Below are 16,205 nucleotides of genomic sequence, written 5' to 3'. Positions count from 1 at the left end.
AGCAATGTTGTACATTGATTTATTTAAGACAATTTTACACAGGTCCAGTACACCTTCTATTGACACATAAACAAAATTTGAGATATTTTGACATACATACATACGTGGTCAAAGAATAGGGTTTCTCTACATGCTTTAAACCGTACCAACCAGCTAAAGATTTGATGAATATTTACTTTAACTACCTAGTTAATTATTAGCTATCGAGAAAAAATGAATTGTTTTATTGTGTTCTATTTTTAAAAATTATTGAATTATCTCGTACAGAACAACTAAACACATGTCCCATCAAATTCAATATTTAACCTTTTTCTCTTCACATGGTTATTTATGCATGGCCTTCAAAGAGGTAGATGATACGGTACAGAGAAGAAACCCCAGTTAATTAATTTTGGTAGGTAACATATTGGAAACTTTCATTAATTTATAAAGAACCACCAGAAACAAAGCTAAATTATAATGTATAGTTTTTATGTGCGTGAGCCTTTCCTTTCGTACAAATCTTTCTCTCTCTTTTATTTTAATTTTGCCGACATTTTACGTACTTTTTCTATTCACTCTCTGTCTTCTTCTCTGATCATTTCTGTACTTTCTGTCAATGGTGCAATCAAAGAAGTTCCGAGGAGTCAGGCAGCGACACTGGGGTTCTTGGGTGTCCGAAATTCGACACCCTTTGCTGTAATATTCTTAAATCTCTATTTATTTTTTCCAATTCCTTTTCCCATATTTTTCATATATTAATATATATTCTACAGAAAGAGAAGAATTTGGCTCGGAACATTTGAAACAGCAGAAGAGGCAGCAAAAGCTTACGATCAAGCTGCAATATTGATGAGCGGACGTAACGCAAAAACGAACTTTCCGATTACTCAAACATCAAACGGAGACTCTAAATCTGCTGAGTCTGATAATACTAGTTCTTCAACTTCTTCCACATCAAATGGTTTATCGGAAATTCTCCATGCGAAGCTTCGAAAGTGCAGCAAGACTCCGTCGCCGTCGATGACGTGTCTAAGGCTTGACAATGAGAATTCCCACATCGGGGTATGGCAAAAAAGAGCCGGAAAAAAGTCCGATTCGAATTGGGTCATGACAGTGCAACTTGGAGAGAGAACTCATCATCGGGTTTCTGAGAGTACAGTATCGCCGTTACCTGAATCATCATCGGAGACAATATTGAAAGGGAAACCGGAATTAAGAACAGAAATGGATGAAGAACAAAGAATTGCACTGCAAATGATTGAAGAGCTTCTTAATAGAAACTGTCCAAGCCCACCATTTGAAATTCAAGATCAAGAAACAGGTGATAATGATGATGGTGATGGTGATGGTGATGGTGATGGTGATGGTGATGGCGGTGGTGATATAATTCATGATCATGGTAATAGTCTTTATCTTTAAATTGGTGTCTGCATGTGTTTGTGTTGTGCTTATGTTAATTGCTTTGGGAAATGATTGGATTAATTTTTGTTTGTGAATAATTGATTAATGTTTATATAGAGAAGCATGTGCTAAATTGACTTGGACTGTACAGTTAATTTACAGTTCAATTGATTAATTAGACCATGCACCAAACCAAATCGCAACGATTTGTTCTGGTATAAATTAAATCATAATAATAAGTAATACATATTTATTTATGTATAGTGTTATATAAATTTCAAGAAATGAGGAAAAAAAAGGGCTGGACAAGGAATTGGGGTGTAATGAAGATTTATTAATCAGATTGAATTTATTTAATTACGATTGTTGTATAAGATTGTGTGCTTTCTTAATTAGATGATGAATAAAATTTCGACATTTTCTTATCTATTCTTCCATTTCTTATGCTGCGAATGTTACGGTTATACACACACACATATATTATATATATATGCTAACAAAATTAATATGGATGTCATTAGTTTATATGACATAATAATCCAAAAAATTAACTATTTTCCTTTATTATAGATTTAATCAATTTTCTTTATTTTAGTAGTTTATTAATTTAAAAAATAAACAATAATTTAATTCCAATATACATATGACGAAAGAAAAAGATAATCACAATTTAAAAAACGTCTCTTCTCTCATCCCAATTTCTTTAAACTTTTCATTTCTATGTCCGATTTGTATTTTATACGTTACTTTCCGTAAAAATAATGTCGTGTTTGGCCGTTTGAATGATCAAAACGATGTCATATAAGGCACTTACGCAATATATGCCACAAAATAAAAAGTTGAAATATACAGTGCCATGATTTTTAAATAGTGTTTAAATAAAAAAATGCAAAAAGTGAGGATATTTTATAACAAACCTAAAACAAAATAGTGTATATATATTTAAAATTCTATTTTATCTGTATAGTTTATTCATAAAATTTAATAACTACATATTTTAATACATCGCTTCATATTTACCGAGATTAAGTTATTTTATTGTTAACTTTAAATATAGTTTAACATTACTAAATTTAAAAGTTTTGCTTATATTTAAAAATAACAAATGATAAAAAAAATAAAAAATAACAATTTTATTTTTACATGATTAATCCTTAGTTTTTAGGCTTAGTCGTAAAACTACCCCATTTTTAAATTTTTTTATGGCTAAACTTTTAAAATCGTAAGCTTTAGTCAATTCTTTAAATTTTCAGTTTTAGTTTTAATCATTTGTTCAAATTAGAGTGGGAAAAAAATTTAAATGTGCCCATTTTATTGATTTATATTGTTATAATTTTTCTTTTTAGCATGCATCAAGAATTTTAAATATGAATGACATATTTAAATTTTTTGCTGCTCCAATTTAAATAAATGACTACAATTAAACTGAAAATTTAAAAATGAGATAAAATTGATGATTTTGAAAATTTGGATCATAAAAAAAATCGAAAGATGGAGTATTTTTTTTTTTTTTGATAATTGGGGAGGGGGGAGCGCTTGTGGGAGGATTAATTTTCAATGATTAAGCTATAGTTCGTTGGTAAAGATGGAGTATTAATTTTCAATGATTAAGCCTAATTTTCATAAATCTTTTTAAAAAAATTGTTTGGGGGCGGGGGACGGGGGTATTGACTCTATTAGTAAAGTGCTAAGTAATTAATGATTTGTTTAATTAAGGCCATGAACATTTAGTAGCTACTCCAATACCCCTTGGAGATGTGATTAGACCAAGATCTTGAACATGTAATCCTTGGAGTATTGATAAGACCAAAATATATGAAAAGACCAAGATATATATAGTACTAGTAGTAACTTTTTCATATTGATTAAAGTTGTCGTTTTGCATGCTTCTCTTTTCTATGAAATGTATTTCTCATAGTACTACAGAAACTGAAAGAATTTAGTGTCAGCAGAATATAAACACATAGTGTAATCTATTTGTCAATTACATTCATATATGATAGATCATTGAAATAAATAATACCGGTACAAATATTTTTAATACCAATAATATTCGTATCCTTACAAGTCATTATATATAGGCTGAATATATAGTTTGACATCTGAACTCGTATCCTTTTTCACATTAAACCTCCACTACTAGAAATATGTCATTTAGCGACGGATTTTTCCGTCGCTAAATGGCATAAATCCGTCGCTAAATGGCATTAGCGACGGATTAAATCCGTCGCTAAATTCCTGGTCGCTAAATCATTTAGCTACGGAAAGAAAAAATTAGCGACGGATTTTAAAAAATTTAGCGACGGATTTTAATCCGTCACTAATTTTTTTTTTTAAAAAAAAATAAAAAAATTAATTTTTTTAATTAAAGCTAAAAATAAAATATTATTTAATCTATAGCCCACGGTCACCCACCCACCCGCGATAGGTCACCTATCATCATCCTCCGACAATTTTCGCAAACTTCCCAGTAGGTCACCCATCTTTCAATTGCTCTCAGTCAAACCTCTTTAACCTTCTAGTTCCTCCGCGCGTAACTCCATCTTATCCAGCTCAAATTCTTGATACATATCTATGTATATTATATTTAAATATAACTAAAATGAACGAATATTTACTCCCGCAATTAACAGCCTCATTATAAAATAATTATTTTTTCATAAATATTTATTTTTTTAATAAATAATTATTTTTTATACATAATTAATTCTTTAATAAATAATTAATTTATTAATAAATAAATATCGTTTAATAAATAAATATTTTATTAATAAATAAATATTTTTTAACAAATAAATATTTTTAAATAAATAATTATTTTTTAATAGAATTAATACTTTTAGCGACGGATTCTGAAAACCGTCGCTAAAAGTAAGCATTTAGCGACGGATTCTGAAATCCGTCGCTAAATGTAACACTTTTAGTGACGGATTTTGAAATCCGTCGCTAAAAGTGAAAAAAAATTGGCGGGATGAATCCCGCCAATTTTTTTAAGGATTTAGCGACGGATTTAAAATCCGTCGCTAAATCCGTCGCTAAATCTGATTTTAGCGACGGATTTGAAATCCGTCGCTAAAATCCGTCGCTAATCGACAGTTTTCTAGTAGTGCTCTAAACTGAACATCTTACTTATCGAACTCTTGAACTTATTAAATAATCCGATTTGACCCCTGAACTTAATAAATACATAAACATTGAACCTCTCCGTACACAAATTCTTCTAAAATGTTTCGAGTGGCAGGTGGACACGGATCGGGGTTCAAGGTTTATATATTTATCAAGTGCGGGGTCAAATCAGATTATTTAACAAATTTAGAAATTCAATAGGTGAGACTTTAACGAGATTGGCCCGATTGGCCATAAGTACCTCCATATTCCGTTGAGTAGAGTTCTACAATATATTCAAGTCAATGACTGAAAACTTCCTTTCCAGTTATCCTCGATTCAATTTTTAAATATTGGATTTTTCGGTATTTAAATCGTGTATCTCCGTCACTTGTAATCATTTATCATTCGATGTATTATCGCATCTCCAAGGATTACACTTTTTACAGGTCAGTGGAATTTTTATGTTCAAAATTCCAATTTAGATAATTATTTATTTGGTATATGTCCTTGTTTTTAATAAAGTGGAGCGGGACCAGTTTCTCGTACTTGCTCAGTGTTTTTCCCTTTCATCGAGTGCCCCGGCCGGTTCACTGGTGTCACGACCCGATTTCCGCCTCGAAACTCGAGCCGAGACCGGCGCTAGGGAATGGGAATGGTTGTTCCGAAACCCGTAGCAAGCCTAAAACCTCTATAAATTTTTCGCCTCCTAAATATAAATATATATAAATCTAGATCGTACCTCGCGTACGACCCGTTTTCAGAAAAACATCGTTAAAACATTTTTCCGTTTAGTGCGGAAAACACATTCTGAAAATATTCATATAGGCGATATCGCGCTTTCAAGAATGCTGGTTGAATAACCCTAGTTATTCTGACCCACGCGCATTTCTGAAAACCGGTGCGGTGGTACAGGGACTTGGCTCACGTGCCTTGCCTCGCAGGCAGCCCTGTTTCTAACCGCGCACCCGAACAATATGTTTAATAAAATATATAGAACACTTTCCTTTTCAAAGCGTTATATCAAACATATTTAAAAACATGCACAGCAGGCACACAAACGTAAGGCCAGCTAAAACTACACACAGTGTCTTTGCAGACCAAAGACGCGAAGCTTGGCCCACCCGTAGGGGACACCATACAACACCATATGCCTATTAAGTAGCCACTTATTAGAGCTAGACAAAGTCAGGTTCCTATCAGAGTATATAGACAGAGGAACCATGACGTGGCCACAGGCATATCAAACCTATATACACTATTGCAGCATCTAAGAGTTTAAAGTGTTATTTACATAACAACAGAATAAGCTTCCCTGATGGAAAAGGATGGAAGCTCGACCAGACCCGGTAGCTAGGTACCTGAAAATGATAAACAACAACGGAGTCAGAAATATAAATATTTCTGAGTGAGTAGATAGGTTTACAGTTAAATACCAAAATCGCATATAGACAAAATATCGATATATAAAAATATTACCAGTCCTCAATCCAAATGAAACCCTAATCCTGATTACGTTATAATGCTATCTTATATATAATGCATATGCACAACTCTTGTTTAATACAGGATGTGCTGTATACATATGTATCACAGCCATCTTGACTCTGTATAGGGTTGCTGGGCCGGAACTTAAATCACTGCCACCTCAGGACTACCCATTAGGTTTAAGCCGCTTTATAAGCATCTGGCTTAAAACCTAATCTCAATATGTATGCTTATAATATTTACCTCTCATCTAGTTCATTAACACCGGTGATCACACAGTCCTATTGTTGCCCAATAGATAGCTCGTTTCAGTGGATCTTCCTTGGCTAAGTTTCATACTTAGTGCGATTTGTGATTTAAAAACAATTGAATACTAATATTCAAAAGTAAACAAATGAACTCACAAACACCGCTAGGTCTGGAACTTAATCCTGTGGTTGTGGTCAGACTGCTGGCTAGCTGGTCGGACTAAACACACAAAGCAAACAGGATAAAACACATCAATATATGTTTCCTATAAAATTTCTAGGTCCTTAAACCCAGATCTAGGTCAAACATATAATCATTCAAACACGTAACACTTATGGTCTGTTTTTAAAACCATATTATAAATTCTCGTTTTGAGAAAACGTTCTAACTTCACTCTAGAAGTTATTTTAGGTATCACAATACCTAAAGAAAACCATTTATAGTATAGACCTAATTGTCAAAACAATTCTCGGTCATATACTAAGTATTTAGCAAAAGCGATTGCTAAATCTTTAAAACCGTTTAAACATTGACTTTAACTCTTTTAAAGTCCATTATAAACGTTTAACTTTACTTTTAAAATCTCCTTTTAAAAGTCTTTAGGTTTAGTATATAAAACCTTTTCAATTTCTTCTAACACAAGTTATCGTTTTAAAACGTTTTCGAATCAACGAAACTACGTCAAGTTCTTAGGGCAAAAAGCCCAAAAACAAATCCCTATCCGTCAGCGTCTCGGCACGGTGCACGATCGTGCACCTTGGGTGCATGATCGTGCACCCCAGGGCAGTGCACGATCGTGCACAATTGGTGCACGTTCGTGCACCCCAGATGGTGCACGTTCGTGCACCTTGGGTGCACGTTCGTGCACCCTCTCATGGTGCACGTTCGTGCACCAAATGGTGCACGTTCGTGCACCCGAGTGCACAGCCCCGGGAAAGTTGATTTCCCGGGCTTTCCGACGTGCTTTAACTCCATTTTTCCGCCCCTAACACGTATACACATTCCAATCTATCCATATTCACGTTCGAAACGTAAAACTAATACGTTTACGTTCGATTCGATACGGTAACCGTTTATAAACGAATATATATTCAAAATATATCGATATATATCAAAATAAACATTTAATACGGGTATACTACCTCGATTATTTGAGTAATCGTTGAAGAAATGGAGTTAGAATCGAGAAACGAGCGAAGCGGCCGAAACCCTAACTTTCGCCGTCAACCACAGAGCTTCTGCTCTTTTTCCTTTTGAAAAGGAAATGATATAAGGCTTCTGAGCCTTAAATGATAACCTAATGTGATATATATATGATTGGCTAAAGTGCTATTTAGTACTAGCTCAATCATGCACTTTAAACCAACTTCTAAACTAGTCGTCCGTAGCCTAAACGGAAACGATTTCCAAATTTCGTGAAAATTTTACCAAAAACCAAAAAAAATATAACAAGAATAAAAATATACTTTTTATTCCCATCCGACTTATATTTTATTCTTAATAAATCATTTTTGACTTATTAAGCCCGCATTGACTGCGCTTGATAAAATTTCTGCTTCCAAATTTTATCAAATTTTCACGATAACCTTTTTAAAATATTTTGCGAATATTGGCACCAAAAATATTCGCTAGGGACTTATGAATTATTCTGCACCCAATTCATAAATCCATATTCTCTCTGTTAACTATATAACTAATCAAATTTAAATTCTAGAAATTTAAATTTGCAATCCTATAGCCATATTAAAAATTTAGGGACACTTGTAAATTAAATTTATCTTTAAATTTAATTTACCTACTCCCGTCTAATAAAATATTAGACACGTGGCTATATTTTAAATCCTTAAATTTCCGGGTTATTACATTCTCTCCCCCTTATATAAATTCGTCCTCGAATTTACATATACTTACTTTTTACTTATAATCCAAACTTTACTCATACTTAATCTCACTTCATGCTTCAGAAAGTATAGCACCATCTTGACTGGCATTCTCAATCATATCTCTCTTACTCGCTGTTGTTCTTATCATCTGTTTGAACTTCCGTTCCGCAACAGATTATCCACTTTTATACTTCTCTTGATCCTATTATTTGTATGGAATATCTTTTACTCCTTAGCTTAGCGTCTTGCAACCATTCCAAGGACTAATCTCTAGTCTTTCTTGCTAAGCGATCCAAGTGTGTAAGTTAGCATCATTTAACTTACTCCAGGGTTATCATAAAACTAGGTTACCTTTGCTAGTTTCTGATAACTACACTTTTAGTATACCACTTTTGTCGCATATCTTTATTTTTTTTATTTTTTTCTTTCTTTTGTTTTCTTTTCAACCGTAGTTGTTTGTTTATGGCTCATCTTATTATTGAGATGATTTTTTTTTAGTATGTTTTATGATTACTGTTTCATAACTAACCACTCATCTTTTAGTTTCCTTACGTTTCTATACCTTGTATAGAATGTCCTTTTATTTACTCCTCAATCTATAGTAACTTCCTGTTACAGATTGGGTAACTGATCTTCTCTCTTGCAGGAATGTGGTTGAATAGGTGTGGGTGTGGTTATAGTCTAACTATCTTATCGTAAAACACCTTTTAACTTCCTTCACAGTCATCGCAAAACTATATTTCCATTACTAGTTTTCGGGATATCCAATGTTAATTAGACTTCTTAACTTCTTCTCCATATACATATCTTCCTTGATCACAGCTAACAGTTTTCATAACTGTGCTATAGCTGTTACTATCACGTTTAATTAACTGACTATCAACTTTTGCTCCATTTTCAAAACATTTTCACATTTAAACAAAATGTTTATTAAATATTTTCCACTTTTAGTCGGCCATGCATTATGCATTTCTGGCCCGACATTCAAAATACATGTACATTACATGTATATTCCGTTACCAGTCAGCCTCGACTTTACAGTCATAAGGCTCGGTTCTCGAAATTTCTATCTTTTGAAATTACGGTCTCAATACAGTTTTTAAATTCATTTTTTTACATATATGGAGCTTATGTTGATAATTTCAAGTTAATTAAAGTTTATACTTATTATCGTGATCACTTGCGCTTTTGGCTCACTGCCAAAATTCACGCAAGTTTCACAGCATAACCTTCATCATCAAGCATCATATTCCTCTCCGTTCGTCAATCGCAACGGTTAAAACTTAGATAACCGTCCTGGGATTATCATATCCCAAAATCAAACCGATCTAACGGTTCGATCACTAATTAATGGGGTTTTACTATATTCTGTTAGTATCCAGATAATATCTGAAACTTACTCCTTCAGTTCACTATTTTTATCTCTTTCTCACCTTGATAACATTTCCATTAATGTTAATCCAAGGTTTATTATACTGTTTAAGTATATTGTTTATTCATTAAATAATTAATAATCATTTATTAATGAATACCTTATTTGACACGACTTCACAAAGTCTGTCAGTCGTTAACATAATCAACGACTCTCTTTATTCAAATCAGAACTAGTAGTGTAACTACTTGGTTCTTAGAATTATTTTCCTTTTTTATCATCTGTCTTTTAGTTGATTTGTTGTTATTTGTTGGTTAAGTGCTGAGGTTTACTCCTCTCAGACTTATGAGTTTTGGTTTATCTAACCACTCGTTTGGATTCAAGAGATATGTCCATTACTGACATCTGCTCTGTCTGTAAGACCAATCTCTGATCCATTTTAATTAAACACATGCGTATGACTTTGTTCACCGACAGTTACTTAAAGTCAAACTAACCGAGTTGTGTTTAATTATATCCTACTCTCTCTTATCTTAATCGCAATTATCTTCTATTATCTAGTCTTGAACTTTTATTTATCATAAAAGTCCATCACTAGACTTATCTCTTAGTCTATCTTAGAGTAAGAATGTAAATTCTCACTTCCTACTCTTCTCAATCCTTATTAGTTTCTGATGTTTCGGAATGAAATATTAGAATCCAGATCTTTATTGTTTATTATGAACAATAAAAATCACGACATCTTATTTTCGCTATCTTGTATCCTATCTTGACATTATTACAGAGTTTTCGTTTGAGTATGCTTACATTTTAAAACAAATACAGTTTGTTTTGTGAACAAATTGTTTCTCAACAATTTATTTCACAAAATTTTGTTTTATAAACGAATGGTTTCTCAAACCAATCGTTTCAAACATATGTGCATATACACATATTCACCCACATATACAAGTATATGTGTGTACCAGCTGGATTTTCTTTAAATTTATCTCTTCAAAACTGTGAATCTAACAATTCACATTTTAAAACTTTTGTACAATTGTGGCTCAGGGTGATGACATCTCTCATCCCCAAAGAGTTGCTATATATCCTCTTTCTCTTTGATATACTAATATACATGATGCATGTCCTATCAAAAATCATTTTGTATAAGTATATGGAATTCAAGTATTCCTTTTTCTATAGTGATTGTTGCAATATGCATTCATGATGCATCTGAGCACAATAATACATTCTTTTAAAACAAAACTGCAATACTCACTTTGTAAGCTTCTTTCAAACTACTTCTTCGTAACATTTCAAGTTTCTTAATCCTAATACTTTATCCTCACATTAGGATTATTATTGCTTCACATCATTTGGTTGTTTATCAATAATTATTGATTTCTATTTTAAGGATGCACGTTTCTAACATCCTTAACTTATCAATTCTCATTTATCATTTACTTTTAATGTTTACTTATATGTGTATTTCTTTTTGTTTAAGGATATGATCTATATCTGTAGTTTATGTTTTTCAATTCTAACGCGAATATTGAAAACACATAAACAGACTAACTTAAACATTAAACACATAACTAAACATTACCTGACGATGATCGCGAAGACGGAAACGCCTCACGAATCATCGGGCCTTTACCTCGCCCTCCGCGGAATTTCAGTTTTCCTTTATCCTTTCCCCCTCGCGGAACAAAATAGGGGTTGTAGTGCCTTGCGGGTCCAGAATTTCCTGTCCTAGGAAATGTAGCAGTAGGTTCTTCAGGTTTGGTGTAATAGTACGGCTGGAGGGGTATGTCATTCCTCCTCAACTTACTTTCTATCTGCTTCGCACGCCCAGCCAGATATGCTACATAATCAGACTTTACCGCCATGAGTTCCTCGAACTCAGGCCCTAAACCTTTGACGTACCTACTTGCAACTTCCTCACCATCACGAACTAACTCAGGTACTTCTTCACATAAACGCATAAACTCAACAGTATATGCCTCCACATTCAAGTCTTCCCTAGTGTACTTATCCATATAATCCCTTAGCCTATCCGAACTTTGGTTCTCTTGCACCTCCCACTCGCTCAAGTATTCCCACGACTGATTCGGCGAGTGTCTTATTTGCTGTTGAACCCTCCTTAGATGGTCCACCTCAGCTAAGAACTCTTTTACCTTAAATCCCAAATAAGCTGATGTAGCAGTCGATTCAGACACAGAGCTATGGCTATTTCCAGTACTGTTTATGTCTTCATTCAACATTCTCTCTAATTCCTCTACTCCAATAGCATCCTCCCATATGTCCATATCACATGCTGATGTTGAGTCAACAGCCTCTATGGGAACAGATGTATCAGGTATAACAGGCAAACCTGGTACATTATGTGGATCAGACCCCACATGCGTATGAGCTCTACTAGGCCCAGACATACTGAAACACATGAAATTTCAGCATAAGTACCGTATGTAATAGTTATAGAAAAATTACATTTTCATATAACAGGTATCAACTATTAAACCCATATAAGCAAAACACATAACAATCAAACACAATTCAGAGAAAATCTTCGCTTTGTCCTGTGTTCAAACAGAACCATTCTCCTCGAATACTGGTCATCTGTTCTGACCATTTCGCTCCATGATTGTAACGAGTTTTTAACTTAGGAACATATCACATGTTCCATCAGTTATAACATGTCTCGAACACAAGAACAACTCATGTGTTCCTGATCAAAACATCAATACACACTACACACATGTATAGTTGCTATCTATAGCTGAATGTATTCAATAACTGACAACTGATCAAGACATGACTCGAATCCTATGTTGCTGCAATAGTTTACTAGGAATTCTTATGACTTCTAGTACCTCTACTTAACATATATCAGCAACAATACTTCAGACATTCAAGTCCTAAAACATTGCTCTGATACCACCTTTGTCACGACCCGATTTCCGCCTCGAAACTCGAGCCGAGACCGGCGCTAGGGAATGGGAATGGTTGTTCCGAAACCCGTAGCAAGCCTAAAACCTCTATAAATTTTTCGCCTCCTAAATATAAATATATATAAATCTAGATCGTACCTCGCGTACGACCCGTTTTCAGAAAAACATCGTTAAAACATTTTTCCGTTTAGTGCGGAAAACACATTCTGAAAATATTCATATAGGCGATATCGCGCTTTCAGGAATGCTGGTTGAATAACCCTAGTTATTCTGACCCACGCGCATTTCTGAAAACCGGTGCGGTGGTACAGGGACTTGGCTCACGTGCCTTGCCTCGCAGGCAGCCCTGTTTCTAACCGCGCACCCGAATAATATGTTTAATAAAATATATAGAACACTTTCCTTTTCAAAGCGTTATATCAAACATATTTAAAAACATGCACAGCAGGCACACAAACGTAAGGCCAGCTAAAACTACACACAGTGTCTTTGCAGACCAAAGACGCGAAGCTTGGCCCACCCGTAGGGGACACCATACAACACCATATGCCTATTAAGTAGCCACTTATTAGAGCTAGACAAAGTCAGGTTCCTATCAGAGTATATAGACAGAGGAACCATGACGTGGCCACAGGCATATCAAACCTATATACACTATTGCAGCATCTAAGAGTTTAAAGTGTTATTTACATAACAACAGAATAAGCTTCCCTGATGGAAAAGGATGGAAGCTCGACCAGACCCGGTAGCTAGGTACCTGAAAATGATAAACAACAACGGAGTCAGAAATATAAATATTTCTGAGTGAGTAGATAGGTTTACAGTTAAATACCAAAATCGCATATAGACAAAATATCGATATATAAAAATATTACCAGTCCTCGATCCAAATGAAACCCTAATCCTGATTACGTTATAATGCTATCTTATATATAATGCATATGCACAACTCTTGTTTAATACAGGATGTGCTGTATACATATGTATCACAACCATCTTGACTCTGTATAGGGTTGCTGGGCCGGAACTTAAATCACTGCCACCTCAGGACTACCCATTAGGTTTAAGCCGCTTTATAAGCATCTGGCTTAAAACCTAATCTCAATATGTATGCTTATAATATTTACCTCTCATCTAGTTCATTAACACCGGTGATCACACAGTCCTATTGTTACCCAATAGATAGCTCGTTTCAGTGGATCTTCCTTGGCTAAGTTTCATACTTAGTGCGATTTGTGATTTAAAAACAATTGAATACTAATATTCAAAAGTAAACAAATGAACTCACAAACACCGCTAGGTCTGGAACTTAATCCTGTGGTTGTGGTCAGACTGCTGGCTAGCTGGTCGGACTAAACACACAAAGCAAACAGGATAAAACACATCAATATATGTTTCCTATAAAATTTCTAGGTCCTTAAACCCAGATCTAGGTCAAACATATAATCATTCAAACACGTAACACTTATGGTCTGTTTTTAAAACCATATTATAAATTCTCGTTTTGAGAAAACGTTCTAACTTCACTCTAGAAGTTATTTTAGGTATCACAATACCTAAAGAAAACCATTTATAGTATAGACCTAATTGTCAAAACAATTCTCGGTCATATACTAAGTATTTAGCAAAAGCGATTGCTAAATCTTTAAAACCGTTTAAACATTGACTTTAACTCTTTTAAAGTCCATTATAAACGTTTAACTTTACTTTTAAAATCTCCTTTTAAAAGTCTTTAGGTTTAGTATATAAAACCTTTTCAATTTCTTCTAACACAAGTTATCGTTTTAAAACGTTTTCGAATCAACGAAACTACGTCAAGTTCTTAGGGCAAAAAGCCCAAAAACAAATCCCTATCCGTCAGCGTCTCGGCACGGTGCACGATCGTGCACCTTGGGTGCATGATCGTGCACCCCAGGGCAGTGCACGATCGTGCACAATTGGTGCACGTTCGTGCACCCCAGATGGTGCACGTTCGTGCACCTTGGGTGCACGTTCGTGCACCCTCTCATGGTGCACGTTCGTGCACCAAATGGTGCACGTTCGTGCACCCGAGTGCACAGCCCCGGGAAAGTTGATTTCCCGGGCTTTCCGACGTGCTTTAACTCCATTTTTCCGCCCCTAACACGTATACACATTCCAATCTATCCATATTCACGTTCGAAACGTAAAACTAATACGTTTACGTTCGATTCGATACGGTAACCGTTTATAAACGAATATATATTCAAAATATATCGATATATATCAAAATAAACATTTAATACGGGTATACTACCTTGATTACTTGAGTAATCGTTGAAGAAATGGAGTTAGAATCGAGAAACGAGCGAAGCGGCCGAAACCCTAACTTTCGCCGTCAACCACAGAGCTTCTGCTCTTTTTCCTTTTGAAAAGGAAATGATATAAGGCTTCTGAGCCTTAAATGATAACCTAATGTGATATATATATGATTGGCTAAAGTGCTATTTAGTACTAGCTCAATCATGCACTTTAAACCAACTTCTAAACTAGTCGTCCGTAGCCTAAACGGAAACGATTTCCAAATTTCGTGAAAATTTTACCAAAAACCAAATAAAATATAACAAGAATAAAAATATACTTTTTATTCCCATCCGACTTATATTTTATTCTTAATAAATCATTTTTGACTTATTAAGCCCGCATTGACTGCGCTTGATAAAATTTCTGCTTCCAAATTTTATCAAATTTTCACGATAACCTTTTTAAAATATTTTGCGAATATTGGCACCAAAAATATTCGCTAGGGACTTATGAATTATTCTGCACCCAATTCATAAATCCATATTCTCTCTGTTAACTATATAACTAATCAAATTTAAATTCTAGAAATTTAAATTTGCAATCCTATAGCCATATTAAAAATTTAGGGACACTTGTAAATTAAATTTATCTTTAAATTTAATTTACCTACTCCCGTCTAATAAAATATTAGACACGTGGCTATATTTTAAATCCTTAAATTTCCGGGTTATTACAACTGGGCTGTTGGCCCAGTGATCTTGCCGCTCGCGACCTTCTATATGTTAACCACAATATATACATGAGAAAAATTAATAAGTACCCAACATAGGCAAACTTATTGTGAAATTTACGGTTGACAAAAAAAAAATTGACAACATTAATTATAAGTTTATAAATTACACAAAAAGATTAGTTAATATAACAAATACGGTGGATATGTGAGAAAAGGAAAGATGGTGAATCTTTTGTAATGCTTAATTATAGCAACAGTTATGGAAAAGATCCTGATATGATACAAATAAATCTATTAAAATCCTTAATTGCTAATAAAAGACCACTGAAAACGGAGATTCAAGCAAAATAAGAAAATCAAAAAGTCGAAAACTTGACAAAAAATAAATTTCAAGCAGAAGAAGACCTTCATAAAATCAGCCTTTCAAACGGGTAAGTGGTTTCTTGAATTAAAAGAAAAAATTTCATATATATTATGCTGAAATTATCTATTATAGATGGTGAATTAGGTGTTTACTAATGATTCGAATCAGTGATGATTCGAAAACATTAGTGATTCAAAACCAACGATATAATAATTCATCAGCTTAAAATTTGAGTTATAAGTAGTGAATTACATGTATATTGAAGAAAAAAATGTTAATGAACTTGCGTGCAATTGTTAACCTGAATGATGCATATTAACGATGATATTAAATGACAATTTTTTTTCAAGTGAACTATTAGTGTACTAATCGTAAACTACAGGTTAACTTAAGTAACTTATGAAATAATTTATTTTTATCAAAAACTGCAGGA

At 33.9% G+C, this 16,205-nt stretch overlaps 1 protein-coding gene across 1 annotated transcript; it reads left to right on the top strand.

Annotated features, from left to right (window-relative positions):
• The first annotated feature begins 449 nt into the window (after positions 1 to 449).
• LOC126664510 (ethylene-responsive transcription factor WIN1-like) lies at positions 450 to 1,516 on the top strand. Its single transcript, XM_050356922.2, has 2 exons — positions 450 to 678; positions 756 to 1,516. Exons 1-2 carry the CDS (start codon positions 599 to 601, stop codon positions 1,399 to 1,401), a joined length of 726 nt encoding a protein of 241 aa, XP_050212879.1. The 5' UTR covers positions 450 to 598; the 3' UTR covers positions 1,402 to 1,516.
• Positions 1,517 to 16,205: the final 14,689 nt, after the last annotated feature.

This window comes from Mercurialis annua, linkage group LG1-X (genome assembly GCF_937616625.2).
Source record: "Mercurialis annua linkage group LG1-X, ddMerAnnu1.2, whole genome shotgun sequence".
NCBI lineage: Eukaryota > Viridiplantae > Streptophyta > Magnoliopsida > Malpighiales > Euphorbiaceae > Mercurialis > Mercurialis annua.
The sequence above is the reverse complement of the archived record's forward strand: the minus strand, read 5'-3'. Positions and strand labels throughout refer to the sequence as shown.

What these genes read in the sequence shown, in the direction of transcription:
- LOC126664510 (XM_050356922.2), top strand. Translation starts at nt 599, where the DNA reads ATGGTGCAATCAAAGAAGTTCCGAGGAGTCAGGCAGCGACACTGGGGT. An exon ending in GAAATTCGACACCCTTTGCT is followed by an intron (nt 679 to 755) that starts GTAATATTCTTA and finishes TATATTCTACAG; the next exon opens with AAAGAGAAGAATTTGGCTCG.